Source organism: Ambystoma mexicanum, chromosome 5q (assembly GCF_040938575.1).
Source record: "Ambystoma mexicanum isolate Mex_15411 chromosome 5q, UKY_AmexF1_1, whole genome shotgun sequence".
NCBI classification, from domain to species: domain Eukaryota; kingdom Metazoa; phylum Chordata; class Amphibia; order Caudata; family Ambystomatidae; genus Ambystoma; species Ambystoma mexicanum.
In genome coordinates, this window is record NC_090933.1 from 721,850,812 (window position 1) to 721,873,492 (window position 22,681).

Consider the following 22,681-nt stretch of genomic DNA (forward strand, 5'->3'; position numbering starts at 1 on the left):
ATTTGCACAATACAAACAAGTGAAGACATATAGGAATATACAGTGCTGAGTGACATCAACAAGAACATTGCTTAGATTCTGGGTCATTGATGGGCATGTCTGTGGTAAATTGGTTACATATATGCATATCATTTAATTGAAAGGAAAACAATTCTGCGAGATTCTTATTATGTAGATGAACAACATGTAATTTGGTCACAGCAGTTAATGAACACATTCTATCAGAGCTGTTGCCTAAAAGCCATTTTAACTTTCAGAAGGTCACTCTACTGAGTATGGCAAATACATTAATGAACCCCTATAAAAACACATTGTTGAAAGTGACGGTGGAGCCTTATGCGTAACACTGATGAAGCTAGTCAGTAGATCCATTGTTCTGTGTGAAGCTAAGACTCATCGACTCATCGACTCATGGCTGTAGCGTACCCTTCTAACCCAAGATAAGACCTAATGAGATGTACACAGCCTAACAATTTCTCTTTACAATTCAACTGGACACTTCTCCTCATCTCAATTTGCCAACTTATCCAGGATGCTTGCTTTAAACAATGTTCTACACTACCAACCATGCACTTTGATATAGTGTAAAGTAGTCAGGAACCCCCACTGGGGTTATCTGTCCCCATGTCCTTTATCATAGGGCCATTTCGAAAGGGTACAATAGGAGTGTACTTTTCAAAATTGAATGTTATATGGCTATTGGTGGTTTTGATAATGTACTTTACTCAGTAAGACAAGTGTAGCATACATATAATGACTAAAATATAATCTGGAAGTGACAGTTAAAAAAGAACATTCAACAATATTAAAAAGAGACAGTTTGCAATGTTAGAGCAATGGAATTAATCAATTGTAACTAGATGTTTTTGAGAGCAAGATAAAGAGAGACAGAGAGAGAGAGAGAGACAGAGAGAGGGAGAGAGAGAGGGAGAAAGGGCTCTGGATTGACACATTATTTGTCGAGTGGAGCTAGTATACATATAATTATGAACTGCTATCCTCTATTTCAGATTTACAATGTGGCAAATTTATAAGCAGACATACTCATATTTTATAGCTGTGTGTGAAATGTAAAACTGTTACAAATTAGTAAGGGCTCCCAGAGGGTTAATTCCATGAATACTTGAGCTGAAATTATTACATTGATAAAAATAGGATGATACGTACATAAAAGGATTTTTGACACCAACAATACCAAACGAAACGTTCCTCCTAGCTGATCTAAAACGCTGGCATGTATGGAGATGACATTTCTCTATCGGAAGTCTTGGATGGAAAGTCCAATATCTTGTGTGGTGTTTGCGTGAAACTTCAAAAGCAGGTGCCAAGAATTCTGGAGGGACAAGCAATGAACTCCTGTCTTTATATATCAGCCACATTAAACCGCCTACCCACGGCAGATCTAGGATGTGGACGTTCACTTCCTAGACAATATGTAGGGAGTGCTGAGAATGTGGATGCTCCCATATGCCTCCATTAATCGGTCACATGGTGGACTATCGAATAGCCCTCCAGTTTGAACATCAAATGATGGAGCACCCAACATCTTGTTGCCAATTCAATTCAATTTCTAGTATTTATTTCGAAGGTTGAAAACCATCATATAAGAATAATAATACAATACAGAATAAAACAATTATCTGCAGAAATAACATTTGTAAATAGCGTATGACTTAAAGGAAATACACTAATTGACACCCTGTTGTACCGTTATCACTCTCTGGATTCTCCAGCATCATAAGCTCCTTTGTGCCTCAGGGTTTATGGCCAAAAAACTCCTTTATTGAACAATATTGCAGAATAGTGTCTACGTGGAATAAAGTATCCCTTACTTTATGTTATAAGGATATTGCAAGTAACTGACGAGTTCTGTGATAAACAGAGCAACGAGGCCAAAGGCCAAGTTCCATTATTAGGCCACAGAGCTCCAAGGTGCTCTGTGTCCTAATAAGGTCCTTTTTATGTACAGGAAGATGAAGTGAATAGTGTGCCTGTGCGCCGCTCTGTGGTGAGTTTGATAGGTCTGGAAATTGTAAATGTACCATTACTGCAGTTGCCTAAGACTGGTATTCACTTTAGTCAGTCTAAATATAAGACTATTTGTGGTGATAGTTAGGTCAAGTACTGCACCGGGATAATTGATAATCAGAACTCAATACAACTTTTATATATAAAAATCCTACTATCCATTATCCTGGCACAGTTATTGACCTAACGATAACCACAAATCATTTTTATGTACAGTATCAGATATTGTATTCCTTATAATGCATGGATATACACTGTCATCCTGTTTAATAACTGGCCTCCTGCTTGATGTAATGCAAGAGAAATTCCATGTTCAAGAGGAGGATAGGCAGAACCAGCAAACTACTGTATACTGGCTATGAACGATTCCTGTTCAAAGATCTTCTCCACCCAACTGCTAGGCAAAATTCATTGTTTGCTTACACAGAAAAATGATTATCTTGCCAGCAAACAGGATTTAGAGCTGGTTATAGTACTCTGGACAAGATGTTATTGCCAAGAACAAGGCCTGTCCAAAAACGTATACATGTCCAATGGTTTGCAGACATTTTACTGTTAGGGTGAGTGTTGTAATAAAATAAATGTGCAACTAACCCAGTGTACATTACATGCTCAAAAGGATTTCAGCTTACATCACTATTGAATTGAATTGAATTTGAATTGATTGTGTATTTATATAGCACCTATACACAATGTGTTTCAAAGTGCTTCAAGGCAGGGAGGGATCAAGGGAGAATACAGTGACAGTCTTACAGGTCCTTAATACATATAAGAATGAGAAATAACTATAATACTTGGCCTAGCAACATTTTGGATAGTGCAAATGCAGTTGACAATAAAGGAGGGTAGGGTAGGAGGGTAAGGTTAGAGGGAAGGAGAATGAGACAGGCAAGTGGCTATTTTACTATGCCTGATGACAATTGAGGTAGTGCCAGAATGAACAAGAGGTAAGGGAGGGAGGAGAAGGGAGAAGGAGAAGAGCAAAACAAGCAACTATCAAACTAGGCCTGACAACATTTCAGATAGTACTGGAGGGGGAGGAAGAACAAGAAGGGAGGGGGAGGAAGACAGACAACTACTATCGTACTAGGTCAAATGACAATTCGGATAGAGTAAGTGCACTAATATAGCAAAGGATGGGGCAAAGGGGAGAGTGGAGGATGGTGAGAAGGGAAGAAAACTGAATAGAGGTGGGTGTGATGAAAGAGAAAAAGAGGCAAGCAAGGGGTGGGGAAGGCAGACAGAAAAACTGAGAGGCTAAATAGAGATCACAGACATAAAACGGAGGGCGGCAGCGAAAATGACACAATAGACATATATGTCAAACATAACTTGCAGTAATTCTAATGTTCCCAAAAAGCTCTATTAGTTTATGCAAAACATTCTGGTCCTTTGTGTCCATCTCCCATTTATTTGTTTAGGTAATTGAATTAATGCAGCTAATGTTAAAAGCAGTAGTGTTATAAAAATAGTGTAAAAATAAGACATACAAGTCTTATGCCAGTCTTTACACTTCTTTTACTGTCTGGGGAATTCTTTAAAAACTTTTGGTAGCCAGAATGGGAGATAGGAGAGGAATATATGTTTCCTCCTCCTCATTCCCACTCCGCTTGCAAAACGATCTAGTTTTACGCCTGCATGAGATTCATAAAAATTCATTTTATATGTACTCTGCAAAATGCAAATTGTAGGCTGCTTTTATAAGAGTAACAGTGCTTTACCTTTTCTTTTTGCTCTCTTTTGTAAAAATGAAAACTTGCATGACAGGGGACCAAAGAGCACATAAGTGTGTACATCGGTGGTCCCCTGCACGCAATTTACGCTTTTATCAAAATTAGCCTGACTGGTTAATTGTTTCTTTACTGAGTGTGAGAGTGTTTTATTTACAGACAGAGATTTATTCACAAACTGGACCAGTGAGATGTATTTACAATATGCAGACTGGCTGCAAACCAGGCTACCAGAGACCACGGTGAGTAGACCAACATACTTGTATGCAGGGCCTCATTATGTATTGTTTGGGGCATCTGGCTCCCCTTTTAGGCCACGCCCATCACTCTTTAGTTGCACCCCTTGTCAGAGCCCCCCTCACCTTCACATCTACTGCCTTTTTTCATGTGTTACCATAGAGAACCAATAGTAAATGAAAATGTCTTTTTACCCCTTTTTCAGAAGTAATGTGCTGAAATATGCACCATTCCAACACATTATTTTAAAAACATTCTCTATGAGAGTAATCACCCTACATTACTTAGCGACCAATACTCTCACCTGCTCTCAGTCCCAGCTTTCAACAGAGCTAAAGTGGGCGGCACCAGTTTTGAAGTACTAGCCCCAAAAGCTTGGGATGCGCTTCCGCTCAGCTTAAGAAAAGAAGAATCCCTTACAGTATTCAGAAAGGTGCTAAAAACTAAGCTATTTAACTAGACCACGTCCAAGATGTACAGTCTACAACACTGCTCTGTTGCAACCTTGGAAAAACTTTCAACACTGTCTTTGAACCTGTATTACTGTCTATGAAATATCGATCCTAATATTGTTGTACCACTGTTTCCTAAATATTAGCCTTAACATGTATTAAGTGAATATTCTGTAACAGCGCCACCATGCCTCCGGGCTGCTGGGCGTTTTATAAATCCAAATAAATAAAATAAATAAAAAATAAAATAAGGGGCAGCTAATTAAGTTGTTGCCACTTATATATACTATAGGTACATATGTTCCCATAACCAATCTCTCCCTTCAATAGGTTCATAGAGGATGCATATCAAGGTATAAAACTTTTGTATAATCACATTTGGGTGTGAGTGCGCAAATTGCTGCCTGTTATTTCCCAGATTGTCCTACTTTATTTTTATGCTGATAATAACGTAGTACTTTGCCATATTCTTTGAGTCTCTCAGGTTATTTGGATCGGAGATCATTATTGGCAATTCCATCAAGCACATGAGGCACTTCAATGTGCTAGACTACACTTCCTTTGAGTGAGACAATGCCCAGGATCTAACAGGTGAAATGCAGTGTTTTGTCCATGGAACAACGGGCAGGATCTATACTTCCTAGGGGTGAAATGGGTTTGGGGGTGTTTGATCGTATGAAAAGTGATTACAGCAAACTGATCGAAAAAAAACATGCAATCACTTTTCATATGATCAAACGTGCTTAAACCAACCCACCCCGCACTCCCAACCCCCACCCACCATCCCCCTTCCCTACTTACCTCTTTCCTGCCTGCCAGTGTTTGTCCATGAGAAAATCTCAAGACCCCATACCCTAAAAGTGACAATTATCTTTCGATAGACAAACATTTAGGGACCAATTCATGGCATATTTGCCAAGTTGAAAGTGAATTTGCAGTGCTGAAAAGTGACTTTGCACTGCCGACACAAACCTTCATGTACTGCAAAAATGACTATGCACTGAGTTTGCCTAGACTTTCCACTGCACAAATACACTTTGCACGGTTCCATGAATCAGGGTTTGTGTCGGCAGTGCAAAGTCACTTTTCAGCAGTGCAAATTCACTTTATACCAGGCAAATATTCCAAGAATCGGACCCTTCAGTCAATCAATATTTCCGGAGAAAGTGCATGGGCTCATGATTTCCAAATAAAAGCTCATCCCAAAGACTCATCCTTCCTAGATGAAAGGCAGTCCTCACCGGAACCATCCTTCCCATAAGCGGTAGGCTCTTCACTTCTTCCTGCAGGCTGAAACCTTGTTATCACTGCACCCAGTTACTTTACCATACAAAAGTGACTACACAGTAATTTTGCAAAGTAATGCTGCTAACAGGTGCAACATCGCAATCTTGAATATACATCTAGCAATAATGGTCACCTCAACCTTTCAACGATGATTGCTTCCCTGGAGCCCCGTCACCTTTCCCCTTTCCCTCGCACCTCCCAAGTCCTTTCCCTGCCACCTCCTCATTGCCCTTTTGTTTTATTGCAATTCGTAATGAGAACAAATGGCGTTTTAGAGAATTCGAACTGAAAATGCAGTTCGTTAACATGAACTGGGCATACAGCCAGCGTCTCCACCGAGCACCAACAGGCAGCAGCACTAATAAACCTTTCCGAAGGACTGAAGCGAGACGAGGACTCAGCCAAACATCTAGCAAGCGGCAGAGGCGAGAACAGTTGCGACAGAGATATCTTTAACCTTCCCCTTTACTGCATCTTTCTGGAATCTTGCTGTGCATTCCTGCTCAAACTGTGTCGTCACTGATACAAGGATGGTTTTGCATGCTATGGTGGCTGTTCCTGTTTTATGGTTATGCTTTCATAACAGTCTGAACAATGTGTCAACGTGGTTCTGTTAGGCAGTGAAGGCTGGTGAATATGTTCATTGAAGGGGCGTTTGCCTCGAATATGCGGGAGTGACTGAGTGCAGTGTGTGAGACTAAACCAACCCTGGGTTGTTCGGTTAGGGGGCTTCTGCTTCCAAGAACATTTTAAAAATAATGGGTTAAATGGGTAAATTTCTAGCACACTTTCTGTGAAAAATTGGGGGAAAACCCAACAGTTTCCACTTGGTATTGTAGCACTATAAAATATCTAATAAATGCAAGTCACCAACAGTGCACAGGAGTATTTTTGACATATTTTCATGATGCCTTTGCCACAATATATTCCAGTAGACATAAAATGTTCCTGCTGGCTGTGCCCATACACATCCACGCAGGCTGCATCAATGTATGCTATTGTTACCATATACAAATTAACTCCTTTTGGCTTTGCCAGTAAAAAATCCCATTCCACAGAAAAATAGCATGAAAACATGTCCAGACTGGCTGCACTAATGTAGGTCAGTCTAGCCATGTAACAACACTTATGTTTTCTTTACCCTTAATCCCAGTAACATAATGTTATGCCACAGTAAGAAAGTACATCTAAACTGGCTGCACCAATGAATGGCACTCTAGTGACGTTATAACACTCTCCATGCTAGCTTGTGCCCTTCATATCTGCACAAAACTGCCATGCCACAATAAAAAAAAAACTGGTCTGGCTGCACCAAAGAACTCATCATGTCTTTTTTACCATTGATGCCCAGTACAATGCCTTTCCACAGTAAGAAGGTTGACACAGAATGGCTGCACCAATGAAAAGCAGTCTAGCAACATAATAACACTCAGCATGCTGGCTTTACCCTTCATACCAATAGAAAATGCCATGTCACAAAAAGAAATCATATCTAGACCGGCTGCATCAAAGTAAGTCTAGCTATGCAATAACTCTCACCATGCGTGCTATAGCATTCATGCCTAGTAAACATGCCATGCCACAGTAAGTAAGTAGATCCAGGCTAGCTGCAAGAAAGGGAAAGCAATTCAGCAACATAATACTCATCATGCTGACTTTACCCTTCATACCAGTACAAAATGCCATGCTACAGTGTGAAAAGATAACTGGACTGGCTACACCAAATTCAAACAATCTAGCTACGTAAACATATTCATCATGTTTGCTTTACAATTGATGCCCAGTAAAAAATGGCATGCCACAATAAATAATTAGATCCAGACTGAATGTACCAAGCAATGTAATCACACTTATCAAGCTGGCTTTACCCTTCATACCAGTAAAGAAATGACATGTAACTATATGAAAAGATAAATAGACTGCCTTCACCAAAATAGATCAGTCTAGCTATGTAATAGTGCTCCTCGTGTTTGCTTAACACTTGATGCCCAGTATAAATGCCATGCCACCAGTAGCAGCCCTAAAATTAGAGTTCCATACCCCCTTTGCACACGAGCACAGGCACACAGTCTCAAAGTACACAACACTCTCACTTTTAAACCTGCTCATTCAAACATTCACACAACATGCATTCTCTCCTTCACTGGTGCATCTATACTTCCCTCAGACAACTCTTTTCATGCGCACTGTGCTACCTGCCACTCAAGGAAGGGGGCCACGTCCCCCACCCATACAAATGAATTTCCATTTTATTTTGTTGATGGATTTTTTTCAGCATAACATTATTAAAATAACACTGTGGCCCAGAGAAATGTGTCTATATTTTTTGACTCCAGTGAGAATGAATAAAATCTTGTTTTGGACTGGTACACAAAAGTAAGCAATTGTGTAATTTACACTGTGTGCAAGTTTGACCTTTATGTGCTGGTACATTTCAACTTTCCTTGGAATTCACTGAAAAATATCTGGAACCTTTGCATAACCTGCGTTTGCAAGGCTGCACATGCTTCCCCTTAACATGTGTCCTTATCTGCAAGCATGCTACAAGTAATGCATTCACTGTACCACGTATCCTCTCTCTGCACCACTTCCCTCATTCAGTTGTAAGGTATTCATGCAAATACATGTGAGACATACACATGACTACCTATGTAAGCTGCGCACGCATTCACCAATAGTTGCATTGCTACTAGGACTGGCCAGGAAACATAGGGGGCACATTATCATGCAAACTATATAGGATTTCAGAGAGCAGAAAGACTCCTTTTGACAAGGGAGCAATTCGAATTGTGCAAGAATGTGTGCAGTAATGTTCTAACAAGGAGATCCGGCAGAAACATTCTGGTTCACCTCGAGGCGACGTATCAGAAAGTCTTGTTGGTTAAGATGAAGTGCATTACCGTAATTAAGGCATGAAGATACGAGTTCTGAACCCACTGTGGCTGTAAAAACAGGAGAGAGAGAGGCTCAAATTGTATGATGGATTTTGAGAACCAAGAAGCAGCTACTGGTGAGCATGGTGACTTGAGGTAAAAAGATATTACCACAATCAAAGCAAAATCCCAAGTTACAGTCCAGTGGGATTTGGGCCAGGGGTGGTCCCATCTTCAGGGGCAAGATGTGTGCACCCCAGAGATCAGTCTGTGCGCTCATGATCATCACCTCAATCTTATCTGGATGGCTCTTGAGTGCCATGGTCCACATCCTGCATAAGGTCCTTGATTTGAAAGAGATTGAATCCCAGGTCATGGTCCAAGAACACCAGGAATTGTATGTACATCAATAGCACAGGAGAAGACATCTAGGACGTAGCCATGAGTAACGGGTGAAAAGAATCTGAAATTACAATTAAAGAGAAGAAGCAATAGGGCTGAGCCCTCGGGAACCACACAGAAGAGTGGAGATGGAAGAGGAAAAAAGGGACATGGGCAACTCTTTGCGTGCACCCACACAAAAGGCAAATGACCAATCCCAGCTGCCAAGAGGCGCTGTAAAAAATAAAGTGGTGACCACGATGACACCACCAACATTGGCAGCCATCCGGTGGTCATCCAGTGTACCTAGTAGCACTGATTTCATGTAAAACCGAAGAGGATGATTGTAACTTAATTACAGTAAAATGGTAGTTTGCAATTTTCGGTAAGGTAGAGCTAATGTTATATATAGAAGTTAACGTAGCACTCAAAAGTGGCCCAGTGATAGGTAAGAAGAACCAATAGTGACAGTATGTATGAACTCTCTTTGCAAAGCATGAAGATTCTCTGAGCAGGAACCTGCATGTATCTGCAGAGCCAGGGGTCATTAGGTGGTCCAGTCCTGGCCAATCAACACACTAAGCTTCCTGAAAGTTGGTTTCCGCCTTAAAGTGGTAAATCACTCTAAAATAAAAGTGGAACAAAAGAGGAGCAGTTATCCCAGTCATGATCCAGACCTTGTAGCCCAAGATTAGTCGAGGGCAATGCCCTCAACTAACCCGTAACACTCACCTGAGAAAGTCCACTTATGCAGTTCCGAAATAAAGTTACATGCCATGAATGCAGGCATTTTTACGTACATTAGGGACTCGTAATTTATATTCATTTCGCCTTTTGTGAATCTCCTATATTTTGCACATTTCTAAACACACTTATGTCTAGATAAGTTTTGCGAGTCGACCCTTTTTGTATCTGAAAATACCAGCATTCCATAACATCTGAATAACCTCTAATGTGGCGTTAACACCGATCCGGCTGGCGTTTAAAGAGGGCCCTACGCCGTTAACACCCGCTGGATTGGGTGTTAAGGCCATTGGCACCCCAGGTTCCCAAAGCGGCAACTCGGGGTGCTAAAAAAAGGGTTTTCCTTCCTACAACAGAACGCACACGCACGCATCAAACTTAAAATATTGCTGGCTTCTTATAAAGACATGACCAGTCCTGTCTCAGACATGGGTCCAACCTGCAGTAGGCAAGCAGGAATCCTGGCATACCTAGGGCTCTATCACAAGGTTGGTCCCGGCAGTAATTGCGCTGGGATACAACCACCAACGCAAATAGCGTTACTGCTACTCGGTGAACACCGGATTACGGGTACCCGCAAGGCTGTAAATCTGCATTCCCCATTGTGTCCGGTATGGGGTGGTGCTATTAGCGCCGGCGCAGTTAGCGCTGCACTAATAGCGCCGAAAACGAGAGGAAAGGGGCCTTTTTTACTTAAAGCTAAATTCTGGAGGTAAAAGTACCACTTTCTGCCAAACTCATGATTGGGCCAGCCTTTAAATGCGGCAGTAATAGTGCTACCGCTGCGTGTAAGGTACTAGCATTGCCGCCACATGTAAGGGCTACCGCCCAACTCGCATTGAGGGCCTAAATCGTGTATTGTCCTGAGTTTGATAAACTGAGTACAATGAAATTGGGTGATAATACCGATAAGTGCAGCCCTAGGGAATCCGCTAGGCAGTACTAATGATACTGCACCTGAACCCTGAAGACTCCATAAGTAGTGTCAAAGAGAGTACCATTCCTAGCAGAAGGACATATGAAATTACTTTTTACACACGTGGGCACAAACACACGTGATGTGCCCTGCTGTGGTGGTCAGATTGGGGATTTAGCTACTCTGCCCTAAATAGACAACCTGCCCAATCACAGGGCATCAATATTATTGTCACTGCTAAGCAAGCATCACTTTGAAAGGGTCGCCATTCTGGTGATGGGACATCCTGTGATGCCTCGTCACTCTGTAGGAGGCTCAACCCTGTCTTTTGTCACCAAAGTTGAGCTGCTTTCTGATCGCCTGAAATATCACCTATGCCGAGGTTTTGAGCATATCAGCCTGAGCTACACCCCAAAGCTGCCTGTTTATCGCCCGTGGATGTTTCAAGTTTTGTGTTGTGAGCAAAACAAAAGTATTGAAAATAACCAAGTCAGGAGAGATGTCTAATATATGTGGTGTCACCCAAATTATATTTCAAACTAAACCTGCAGTACAGAATTGTAATTCTGACTGGAATTAGAATTGGAATCGATACTGATTTGCTTGATCGGCGTTAATGAAACTGAAAGGTACCAATTGGAAATGCAGTCATATGTGTTGTTCCTTTCCAAGGGGAAAGGTGCTTATCCCCTCCTCTCTTCTCTTTTGTTGCGTGCTGTTCAGTCTGGCTGTCGCTCTGCAAGAGATGCATTGTGGACATGATGAGGAAAACATGTCATCTCTGAATAATCACCTACGACCTGCCAAAGAAACCTCTGTGCAGCTGAGGCGGCGGCAGCCATTTCTTCGCGTCGCTTTCTGCGTAGTTGTGGTCGGACGTTTGCTAGTTTGGATCCCACTCATTGAATCCTTTAGGAGCTTTGCCTGAGCTCAGGTTGCAAATGCCTTCACCACGGTGCATCCTAGGCCGACACCATTCCCAGACCAGGGCATTTTAATCACCATATAAGGCTTGTCATTGTCCTTTATTTCTACGATCTTTGATCCCGCCTTTCTAAATTCGAAAACATTGCTTCGAGATGCATTACTTAATTTGTTGGTGCATTTCTCTGTTATTGTGCTGCTTTTTACAACTGCTCTGGTTGTCTCAAAATGAGGACTCATCTGCAAACTTTCTCTAATATTCTACTCATTCGTGCACATTGGTATCTGATGTCTAAACACATTAGGCCTGGTTTACAAAAGTGTTTTACAAGCACGATCCTATTGAAAAATGCATTGTGAATCAGCGCCTTTATCTCTGATGTGCCTTCCATCCCATGAATCTGACAAAGAGTGTAAATCTGCAACATTTGGGTCAATTATCTCATTCGGTCATGGCGGCGAGAATATACATTGTGATGTTTTAAACTGGTTTATGTGCCTCTCAAATGTACAATATTAATCTGGGAATAGCATCCTTAGAAACGTAAACCGGCTCCTCTTCTTCCTCCTCAATCAGTGTTAGATTTGAGGACCACAGGTGGACTGGGGCAAGCCAGGGCTGAGCCTCTGCAGGGTCCAAAATGTGTCCTTGATCGGGGGCAGGGCGCCATGACCTGATTTCCCTGTGTCAGTGAAAAGAGGAGAGGCAATACAGTTCTTCACCAGTAGATGTCAGCACCAGCCATGTTTAGAACCACATCATCAGTTACGAATCTTTGCAGTTAGATTATGTGTTGTGCAATACAATGAAGGGAAAATATACCATAGAGAATACATTGGTTGATGTTTACAAAATATCATATTGAAGGTTTTCCATTACAATAATTTAATGAAATCAATCAATAAATATGAATTATGGATTTCGTTCACAAGATCTGAGCAACCTGTGTTGACAAATTTTGATTTAATAACATTTTTAAATGTCAATAGTTTTACTTTTTTTTGTGCTTCCTGATTAATTATGGTATAGTTATAGCACCTTTTAAAATACATTTTACTCCCATACATTCTCAGTACAAAAACTCAACCATGTCTATTAAACCAGTACTTTAAAGGTTCCTTAGCCACTGTCTCCCAAATGCTGTTTTGCAACTCATTAGCGCCCCCACTTTGATTCTTTATCCAACTTAAAGCACTGGGTAAGTCATCAAATAAAAAAGGCATTCACCAAACGACGAATCGACATAGGTCCTTTCCTTGCTAGCCTAAACTCTATACCATCCAGTGCCTCTAGAAACATCTTAAATCTGTTTAACCAATTTTCCACACACGGGCTGATTTCCAAGGTGATACCAAAAGCTCTGGCGACTTCACTCATCATGGATCTATAGAATTCTCCTTTTGCAGCCAGATGTGCACCCCAGCAACCTGCAATTATCACAGTGGTTAATCACAGTTTCTCTTTTTCCTTTTCGTTATTGCCACAAGCATCTCCCTGCCCCGATGCTTTGCACATGCAATTTTGCATGAATTTCGTACTTCAGCTGCATTTCCTCAATCTGCCGGTTTATAGTGCCCCTGTCCACCCCCCCCCCCCCAAGAAATCACACTGGCTTCATAGCACACCATTATCTAGTCTTAAACATTGCCACTAATTCACAGCACTATCTGCACAGCTCTGTGTCCTCCTTGTTTCCAGGGAAACATTTGTTGGTCCTGTGGCTAATCACAAACTATGTGTAAATACGTCTGTGTTGTCCATCGCACTGCAGCCTATACATCTCAGTGTGATGCTGCAACTTGTTCTGCAATAGCAATGCACAGAGACAACTTGTCAGATGTCATCTCCCCCTGTTATGTACATCGCCCCGGGCAGAGACGCTCTCCTGTACAGCCCCTCTTTGTGCCTCTGTCTGCTCTGTCTACTCTGATGCCATTGGCTAGCCTTCCCTTACTACTGAAAAGGGAAGTGGTGCTGTTAGATGGTGCACGTGGCACAAGGGGCACAAGGAATGTTTTATCAAAGTGCTAGTGTGTGTTTCTATGCCTAGCACATCTTTCACCTCAGTACAGATGTAAGGCACCTTTACAGGTACACAACCACTATGCCAGCTCTCTTATCATCATATACTAGGTCTCCCTAAATTGCACCCAGGAGACTGATTCTCAACCTCACAGGCTGACACCGTTTTATCCACAAACTACACAAGAAATGAGTTGGAAAACGCAGATTTATAGGGAGACAGTGCAGTGCAAATTTTCAAACATGACAATTACGTCCATCTGCCCAGACTTCCTCCCAGAATTCTGATACCAATAACATGAACACGTTATCCCTTGTGTCTGTGGGATCTGTTTTGGATTCAATTATTGATATATGCATCACCTACTTTAATTACCTCTAATATACAATCCTAGCACACAATTCTGGGACAAGAATCAGGCTGTATTAAGAATCAAAATTGTGTTGTATTCAATGAAATTAATTGAAAGGTGGTCCCCTAACTTTATGCTGGGGACATCACCACAACAAATTATTGACACATTTATGACTGGTTTTCAGAAACAAGAATTAACCTGCACGTGTGGTTTTCACTAATAAACCGTGCACAAATGCAGTCTCTCCATATATAAAATTATTATATTTCTAACATTTATACTTCAAAATAATACAATTCCACCTCCAATGAGCACACTTAATTAGATGATCATATTTCTCCTTATCGGGCAGTGTGATAAAATTGTATTCAGTTAACAAATTAAAACATTCCATTTTTTTCGAGTATCAACAGCAAGCTTAGATATCAGAGAATGGTTGCCCAGAAAAATGACATTAATATATTTAAATACATGTCCCTCCTTGTGGATGTGCGGCATGGGGTTGTTGCAGATTCAAAGAAATAAAATTAAAAACTATGGTAGGTTTCATTAGTGTCTACAGCAATGTGTTTAGGTCACTGTGCTATCAGTTCAGAATGCACAGTGTAATTTATTTATCTACTGTATGTATCCATCCAGATTCTGGCTTTCTGAAAGGACAACAAATATCCCCTCCAAACCCTTGAATTATGTGGGTATTTTTAGTTAGGGGACCTCTGACTTCAGCAAAAGATAATTGGTGAAACATTGGTTTTTATTTGGAAGTGCATCTTTTCTATGGAAATGGCAGTGACAAAGCTAAGCTCCCTTTCATCCCTTCTGTATTTTTAAATATATATGGTTTCACTATTCACGCATTTTCAGTCAATCCTTCAAATGTGTAAATGTGCACCCTTATCCAAATCTGGTTTTAGAAGACATCTGTGAAAATCTGCAGGGGTTCATTTGGTTGGCATTGGATTAACAAAGAGCTGTGCATTATATGTACAGAAATGCTATATTTTCCCATGTAAAACAAATCTGGTTTTGGTTTTGAGTACAGTGAGTCAGCAAAACTCAGTTCCCACTTCACATGCTCAATCATTATAGTTGCAATGAGCTCCCCATAGTGGAAATCCCTCCCTGTTCACCCACTCATAGCACTTAGCAGAAATAGCTTGAGGACGCTTTCAAAATCCTGGATCTCTGTCATTTCCTGTGTGTTTCCATGTTTTAAAAACGGAATAGTGTCCACACTATGTCATCATTGTCACACACTTTTTGATTGATCAAGTATTTTCATTGGCTTGCTTAATAGGCAGACACTTCCAGAGAATACACCACTTCATTGTGAGATGTTGATCATGTTTCTTAATACATGAAACGTTGGAGGCTGTATGCGCTGGACACTTTTGAATTCAAAATCATGTTTTAGTCAATATCTCATTGTAGCAACATGACACATCGATAAAACACAGAGTTCTGGATTCCTATGGTCCCCACAAATATGTGACATGAACATGTGATAAAATATGTGACATTTACTAATATATATCTACCCTATAATATACAATCATAAGTGATGATTTTCTGTAATGTTTTTTATGCAACGATTCTTGTAATGCATGCAATTGGGGTCACCATATGTCCTACAGACATGGTTCTGGTGTCATTCCATTCTACATTTAGCCCACTTTAATGACATGCTGTCCCATTCTGCAATTCCTAAGACATTTGAAGTTTATTCACGGATGATGTTGTGTATAAGTGACGATTTTATGTAACTTTTTTAATTATGCTTTAAATTGGGGTCATTGTATATCCTAATGACAATGGTCTGGTGTCTTTCTGCTCCACATTTTGCCACCTCTAATGGTATACTGTCCAAACTGCAATTCCTAATAAGTTTGAAGTACATTACTGATGAAGTTGTGTGATGAACTTGTGTCAGTGATAAATGACGGTACCGTAACGCTTTGAATTGGGATCATTGTGTGGCCTAAAGATATGGGTCTGATGTCATTCTATCCCACATTTCTCCAACTTTGCTGGTATACTGTCCAACTTTCGAATTCCCCAAAGGGGGTGGGGGTATGAATGAAGCAAGCCCTTTGTGGAGTATCCCTACAAGCCCCCAAGCCGCTGAGGGGTTGAGTGCCGAAGGTGCCATGGCGAGCAGAGCCCCCCTAGTAATTTTATACATTTTGAATAATCCAACAAATAGTGTTTTTAAACAAATTTTGTAGAGGACAATAACACAGTTGGAAACACACTTTTCCTTTGGGTCTGGGTAACATGGTTGTGGTCTTATGGCTAAAATAATTTTGAGGCCTGTTACATATTAAGTTTAATATTCTTGAATTATGAAACCCTCATGCTCACGCATGCCTCAGACATGCCTTTCAGTTACTGATTAAAAGGGTTTGCTGACATGCCTTGTTCATTCTGGAACATTTTATTGTAAGGCCTGTTTCAAAGTTCAAAATGTACGCACAAAAATATTTAATTGAAACAGGGGAGTTTGGAAAACAGGGCTCTGACCATGTGGCCACTTCAGATTTCTATCTCTGTAGAAGACAGGGGATTCATCATTGCTGGAATGTAAATATATTGCTCCTTGAGATGAGTCCATAAGAGTTGGATAAATCTTAATGAGGGGCCTTGAACATGTATTTATTTGCATTCATTTATTTATTGAGCATGTGTATGGCACCTACACATCAAAAAGTGTTTCCACAAGACAAGGGAGGTATAAGGGAGAAAATAACAGTAACAGTCTTATTAGGATTTGTGACTTTCGATCGTGCAAATGCAATAACAGGGAGTGCAGGGAGAAGGGAAGAGGGAGAAATGCAAGAGGGAGGGGGCCAAAGGGATGGGCAAGTGCTAAGGGATGCCCAGGAGGGCAAGTGCACAGATAAGGGGATAGGGGCCTACTAGTGCGCGAGAAGGGAGGTGCTAAGGGGTAAGGGGGGAGACTGGTCAAAGTAAGGCCTGCCTCAGTAAGGTTTGTGAGGGGTACAGGCCACCAGGCATAGAGGCAGGGGGAACTAGCTGGGAAGGGGGAGCGAGAAGGATGATGAGAAAAGGAAGGTCTTGAGAAGCTTCTGGAATTTAAGGAGATCCGGCTCAAGATGGAGAGGGGCAGGAGGCCATTCCAAAGGGATGCTCCTGCAGAAGAAAGAGCTCACCCCCCACTCTCTGCTTACAGAAGTGTCTGACTTGCAGAGAGTTAGAGCTATGAGACCAGAGAATTCTAGCAGGAGGCATTTAGGAAGAGAGAGTTGAATGTAGTGTTGTACCACGCCCCAGAAAGCCTTGTGGATATGCAGAGGGTCTTGAATGTAATCCTTACAGCCAGAGACGCCAGTTGAGAGATTTTAGGGTTGGAGAGGTACGATCCCTGGACTTGAAGCCAAAGATAAGTCTTGCAGTACTGTTCTAGATTAGTTGAAGAGGGCGGAGTGAGGAAAGAGGCAGATTAAGGAAGAGGCAGTTGCAATAGTCAAGCCTAGAGAGAATCAGAGCTCTGGAGACATTGAGTTTCTGGGGGAAGGTAAAGAAAGGGAGAATGCAGCTGAGGAGGTGAAGCTGAAAGTGAGATTTCTTGACAATATCAACATTGTGTTGGAACGTTTAATAGGTTTATTTGATTACTTGAATTATATATGTCTGGTTTGTCATGATGGCCAAGCTAATCCATGAAGCCATATAACCAGGCCTATACAACCATGTATGCAGGGCTAACCATACATTCATTTTGTTGTCAGGTTCCCTGGACAATTTGCAAGAAAACAACATTGGTCAGTCCAGAACATCATGAGTTCCTATACATCAAAGGCTTGTTTACTTCTTTTATATTGAGAGTGCAACAGCCATGGCTTACAAATATCTTGTGGTAATTTATTTTCCCTCCTTGGGCCTTAAAATAGTTTTCACTTATACAGTTCAAAGGAATGTTCCTGTGTGTGACAAAATCTATACCATATATTGGATGCTATCCCTCAGATGAGCAGGTAACTAGAAGAATCACGCAGGTGCACCCTTTTCATGATAGCTGAAGAAAGACGCTACATATGAATAAAGAGAAGCATTATTTCATTGCCTCTCACTTTAGATTCAGGCAGTCTTGATTTCTCTATTATTTTCCCCCATATGTCCTACAGACATCTCCACCTACCATACAGCTTATCTTGTCTCCAAAGCTCAGTTTGTCATAGGAACTGGTTCTAGGGGATATTTCGGGTTTATAGCAGCAGCTAATTCCTATGTGTTACAATTGTGGGGAACTGTATTGTAGGAATCAGAGTAGTGTGAGAGGTCAAGTCAGCAGCATCATGAATCCATGATGCCAGCTTTATATTTTGAACAGGAAGTAAAATGGTGAAGCCCATGTGGCACTTTTCATTTTCTGAGATCAGCAGTTATTTTGGACTTGTGACTTGGGCAGTCTGATCACTGAAGTCTGGTCAGCACTGTTCTCATACTCTCTGTTTAGATAGGCCCAAAATGTACTAATATAATAAATAACTCAATATATGAGAAAACTCAGCTTTATTCAAAATCAAACTGCCACTGGGAGAGCGTATGAAATACACTCTCAAAATGATAATAGAAACAACAACTTTTTATATTCAAAACGCATCATAAACAATGTCACGATTAGCTATTATAATAAACCTTCTGTTCTAGACCTGGATTGGGCTGGAGAATATAGGATAAATGGTTATCTATAAGCACACCACATTATAATTGGTTCTTCTACAACTAGTGGCTCCTCCTAAGTTCAACATCCTACAGTGCCACAATTCTACTTAGCATTTCACCGGTTGCCACAATACTACATTAGTCGATAAGAAAAACACAAGATGATTGGACAGGTCTTAGCTCATCGGCCTTGGCCTTGGCCACCTTCAAGCAGTGCCAAGTTTTGTGGTGAGGAAGAAAAGACGGGGGTACCTCTATAATCTAGTTAAAGTAGATTCTCCCCACTCGTTCCCAGGCCAGGATTTTCATGGTCAGTCTTGTTTGTGGCCTTGGCATGCTGCCTTTGTGTCTGGATGTGCTAAGGAAATAGCAGGTGTGCTATCTAATTGGCTCTTGCATGAATCTTCATTGTTTCAGTCAAATGATAAGGTACTATTATATGAAGCTCAATTTCATTTATTTATGGGATTTTCTGCCATTCTACTGTGTGTGTATGCTTTCCTTTGGCAGCTACTCAGGGCGCTGTTTATTCATTCGTTACGTGAGAAATTGTCATGGTAGCTACTTGCACCTAGCATTCAAGGTTATGTGGGTTTCTTACTGCTACAAACTAAAACTAATTGACTTTAAATATTGGGTTATGTGCCCTGGGAAACGCTATCTGGTGAGATTTCAGCTTGCTATGCCGAACTCCCTTCTGCATGCTGACCTTGGTTGCATAGAATTATCTTTCATGGAATAGAATGACTAACCTCCTTAGGGATGGTGGTAATCTCGGGAGTCCCTTTCAACCTAGCACTAGGACGCTGCAGTTCAAGTTGATGTTGAAGACTGGAAATAATATTTAGGTTGGGTCATAGGGCTTGCTTTGGAGATTGCCTGCTTAATGATATTGATACAGAAGTTGAGAACCTATGGGGTGTACTTTACTGTAGAACACAATCTGGGCAGTTACAACTTAAATAGAGATTGTCTCGCCCAGTATTTCTGCCTGGATGGGAAAGACTACCAAGAAATGTAGTAGTTCTTCCCTCATCTTTAGGCTGGTGGTGGGTGTGATATATTCCATCTTCCATCTGCTGCTCAACTAGCATTTTTTATGTTTGGAGGTGTAACTTCCTGCATGCTGAAATGACTCCAGTAGGAAGATGAGGCCTCAAGACTTGTCTCAGCCCCCTCTGCATTTCTGTGCAATCAGAATGACTGACTCCAGTGCCCTGTATCATGTGTATCTGAAGACTGGTTATATTTAAGTGTGCAGACTTAGGTTTAATCGCTGGCAGTAGACATATAGCCTGCACTCTGAGTGTTGTCTGAGAAAGCCTCCAGTTCACCTAGGGAGCTTGATGCAGTCACTTTAACACATTTCTATGCTACTGGTGCCATCAGCTCCAAGTTTCATTTTCAGAAGGATTATATGGTTCAGTTTACAGGAAATATCCTGCTTTCAAATGAAATCCCATGTGTTCCTAAAGTATAGTTTGGATAAAATATGTAACTCTGACTGACTGATAAGGCCAATCAGCAAATCACTGTTGTTGCCAACAAGTAGTCCTAGTGCACCCTTGATTGGGAACTCTCCCGATAAAACATACTTACTACATTAAAAAACATTCAGTAATGCCTATTCTCAAAATACATGTTTAATAGTTTCTTATTCTTCACAAAATGTTTGCCCATCAACACATGTATATACAAAGTAAAGAGTCGTAAAGACTCAAGAACCAACATTGCACAGTTAACTCAGTCACTTATTGTCAATTACAGATTCAGTGATTCTTACATATACTATTCCACTAATGTCTATCCATGTCCTCATCAAGAGGTAACAAAACAAAAATATATATATATATATTTTTCATCTTTTGATGTTGTTGCCCACACGTTTCGGATTTTTATACCCTTCTTCCGGGGCTACAGTGATGTGGTTTCTTAATTATTTCCAATCACTGACGTTCTAAAAAAAAATTAAATAATATGTCTCACATTCAAATTTTATTGTGGGTTACATTTTGTGCATTTTCATTTGTTTACAAAACAGGATAAGTCGCCCACCTTCAAGACTCCCTGCTCTTTCAACTTCAATTATCTCAAATTAAAAATCAAAAAGACAAACTTGTCATTGTGTCCAAAAATGACAGTCGATTTAAACCAGCTTTAAATATTCAATCCATTGGTTGAGGCTCCATTGATTAAGACCTTACAACCGGCCCACTATAGTCAACCTCTAGCATGTCTATCCTCTTCTGGCCATTCTTTTCTTATCCCAAACCTCTACCACTAATCATAATGTGCCCAATCCTGCTTGATGGTATAACATCTGTAGAGATTGTTAACACATCAATAGTTCTTAATGCCTCCCAGACCAGGGCTCTGGTCACAATCTCCAAATTCTTCGGAAAATTATATCATGCTGACAAGGTAAGTACTGTCATACCCAGCTGATTCCTCAGCATATCCTCTCCTCCAGAACCTCTGGTCCATTTATAATCTATTGCACAAGCTTGTACTCTACAGAAAGCTTGACAGATCCCACTCTGTATTCATACCCCGTGGGGTCAGTGCATCCAGGTTCTCTATCAACTTATCTCCCTCTGCAGCAATCTCTTCTTCAAACCACTCCCTTTCTTTTTTAGGCATAACCCCTTTCTTTAGCATTACAAATTCTGTTGTGCATTGTTTTGTCTCTAGGAAGTGGCTACCTACCGGGGACTTTAAAGTCATTGCTCAAATACTTGACGTGTGCTCCGTCCAACAGTTGTTGGCCTAAAGTGCTGTCATCCTTAAGTCATTAAAGCCACATGGGCATTTTAGGCCGTAAACCACGTTGGCGGAGTCATAACTGGTCGAATGTCTCAAGGGAATTTTGTTGCCTGCATAGGGGGGGTGTGATACATTCACCTTTCAGAATGTTACAACTGTGCTGGCAGTTGTAGCACGGCTGTGTACCTGTATCTTTGACCTTGCTGTGATGTTCCTTAAATTCAGCTTTCACCAACATGTTTTTCAGTGCCATGCTTTTCTTGTAGGCAAATATTGGCGGTTCTGGGAACAGTTTCTAAACAGTACTGTCTAATTTCATAATCTCCCAATTCCTTTTAATTATCCCTTGGATCTTCTGGCTTTGCACTGAGCATGTAGTGACATAAACCAATGATGGGTTTTCCTTAGTTGATTTGGATTTCAGTAAATCCTCTCGAGGAATGTGTTCCACCTTGTTTGATACAGATTCTATTAGTTCCGAATCGTATTTCCTCTGAGCAAATTTTTGTTTTCATTGCTTTGCCTGGGTTTTGTACTCTCCCGCTGTAACTCATTAATTGACTGATCGGAACACTCTCCAGTGTACATTTACGATGAAAACTGGTAACAAGACGTAGACTGTTCCTGTCAGGGCCTTTTGTAAAGATCTTAGTATTAAGCGTGTTGGTCTCCACATACAATTCCACGTCCAAAAAGTGAACCTTGCTGCAGCTTTGTTCTGTAATACATTTTTTAATGCAGGGGTGCATGTTATTCATCATTGACAAAATGTTCTCCAGCTCGTCAGTCGGGCCCTTCCAGATCCCAAATATGTCATCTATGTACCTTGTGTAGAGCACCAGGTTCCTTTGCCATCTTTATGATTTCAAAACAAATTCCGTCTCAAGATACAGTATGTCCGTATTCGCATAACCCAGGGCCATCGCTGCCCCCATACTTGTGCCAGATATGTGAACATAATATCGATCCTCAAACCTAAAAAAATTATTTGTCAGTACTAGCTTAAACAAAGTCATAACAAACACCTTATCCGCCTTGCATGCATCCTTGGAAAGCAGTAGCCACTCCATGTCTTCCAACCCTGCTGCGTGTCCAATATTCAAGTTTAGTGATGAGACGCCCATGATAAACAGTAGGTCACATCCTTGGACAAAATCTACATCCTTTAATTTCAATAGGAAAGTCGGGCTGTTTTGTATCAATGGCTGTATTACTTTGTCAAGGTACTGGGCTAGTGGTTCCAGCACACTTCCTATTGCTGCAATAATCGGTCTTCCAGGA

The 22,681-nt window shown here is 41.0% G+C and overlaps 1 protein-coding gene across 3 annotated transcripts in view; it reads left to right on the plus strand.

Moving 5' to 3' along the window:
• The window catches only part of KCNB2 (potassium voltage-gated channel subfamily B member 2), a 736,266-nt gene that overhangs the window by 330,395 nt on the left and 383,190 nt on the right, over positions 1-22,681 (plus strand). The window contains exon 2 of one of the 3 annotated variants that reach the window (XM_069621206.1): positions 3,918-4,000. The exons of the other annotated variants lie outside the window; for them this stretch is intronic. Within the exon in view, the coding sequence (XP_069477307.1) occupies positions 3,950-4,000 (51 nt within the window). The 5' untranslated portion in view covers positions 3,918-3,949. The remainder of the gene's footprint in view (positions 1-3,917; positions 4,001-22,681) is intronic. 3 annotated transcript variants of the gene reach the window in all.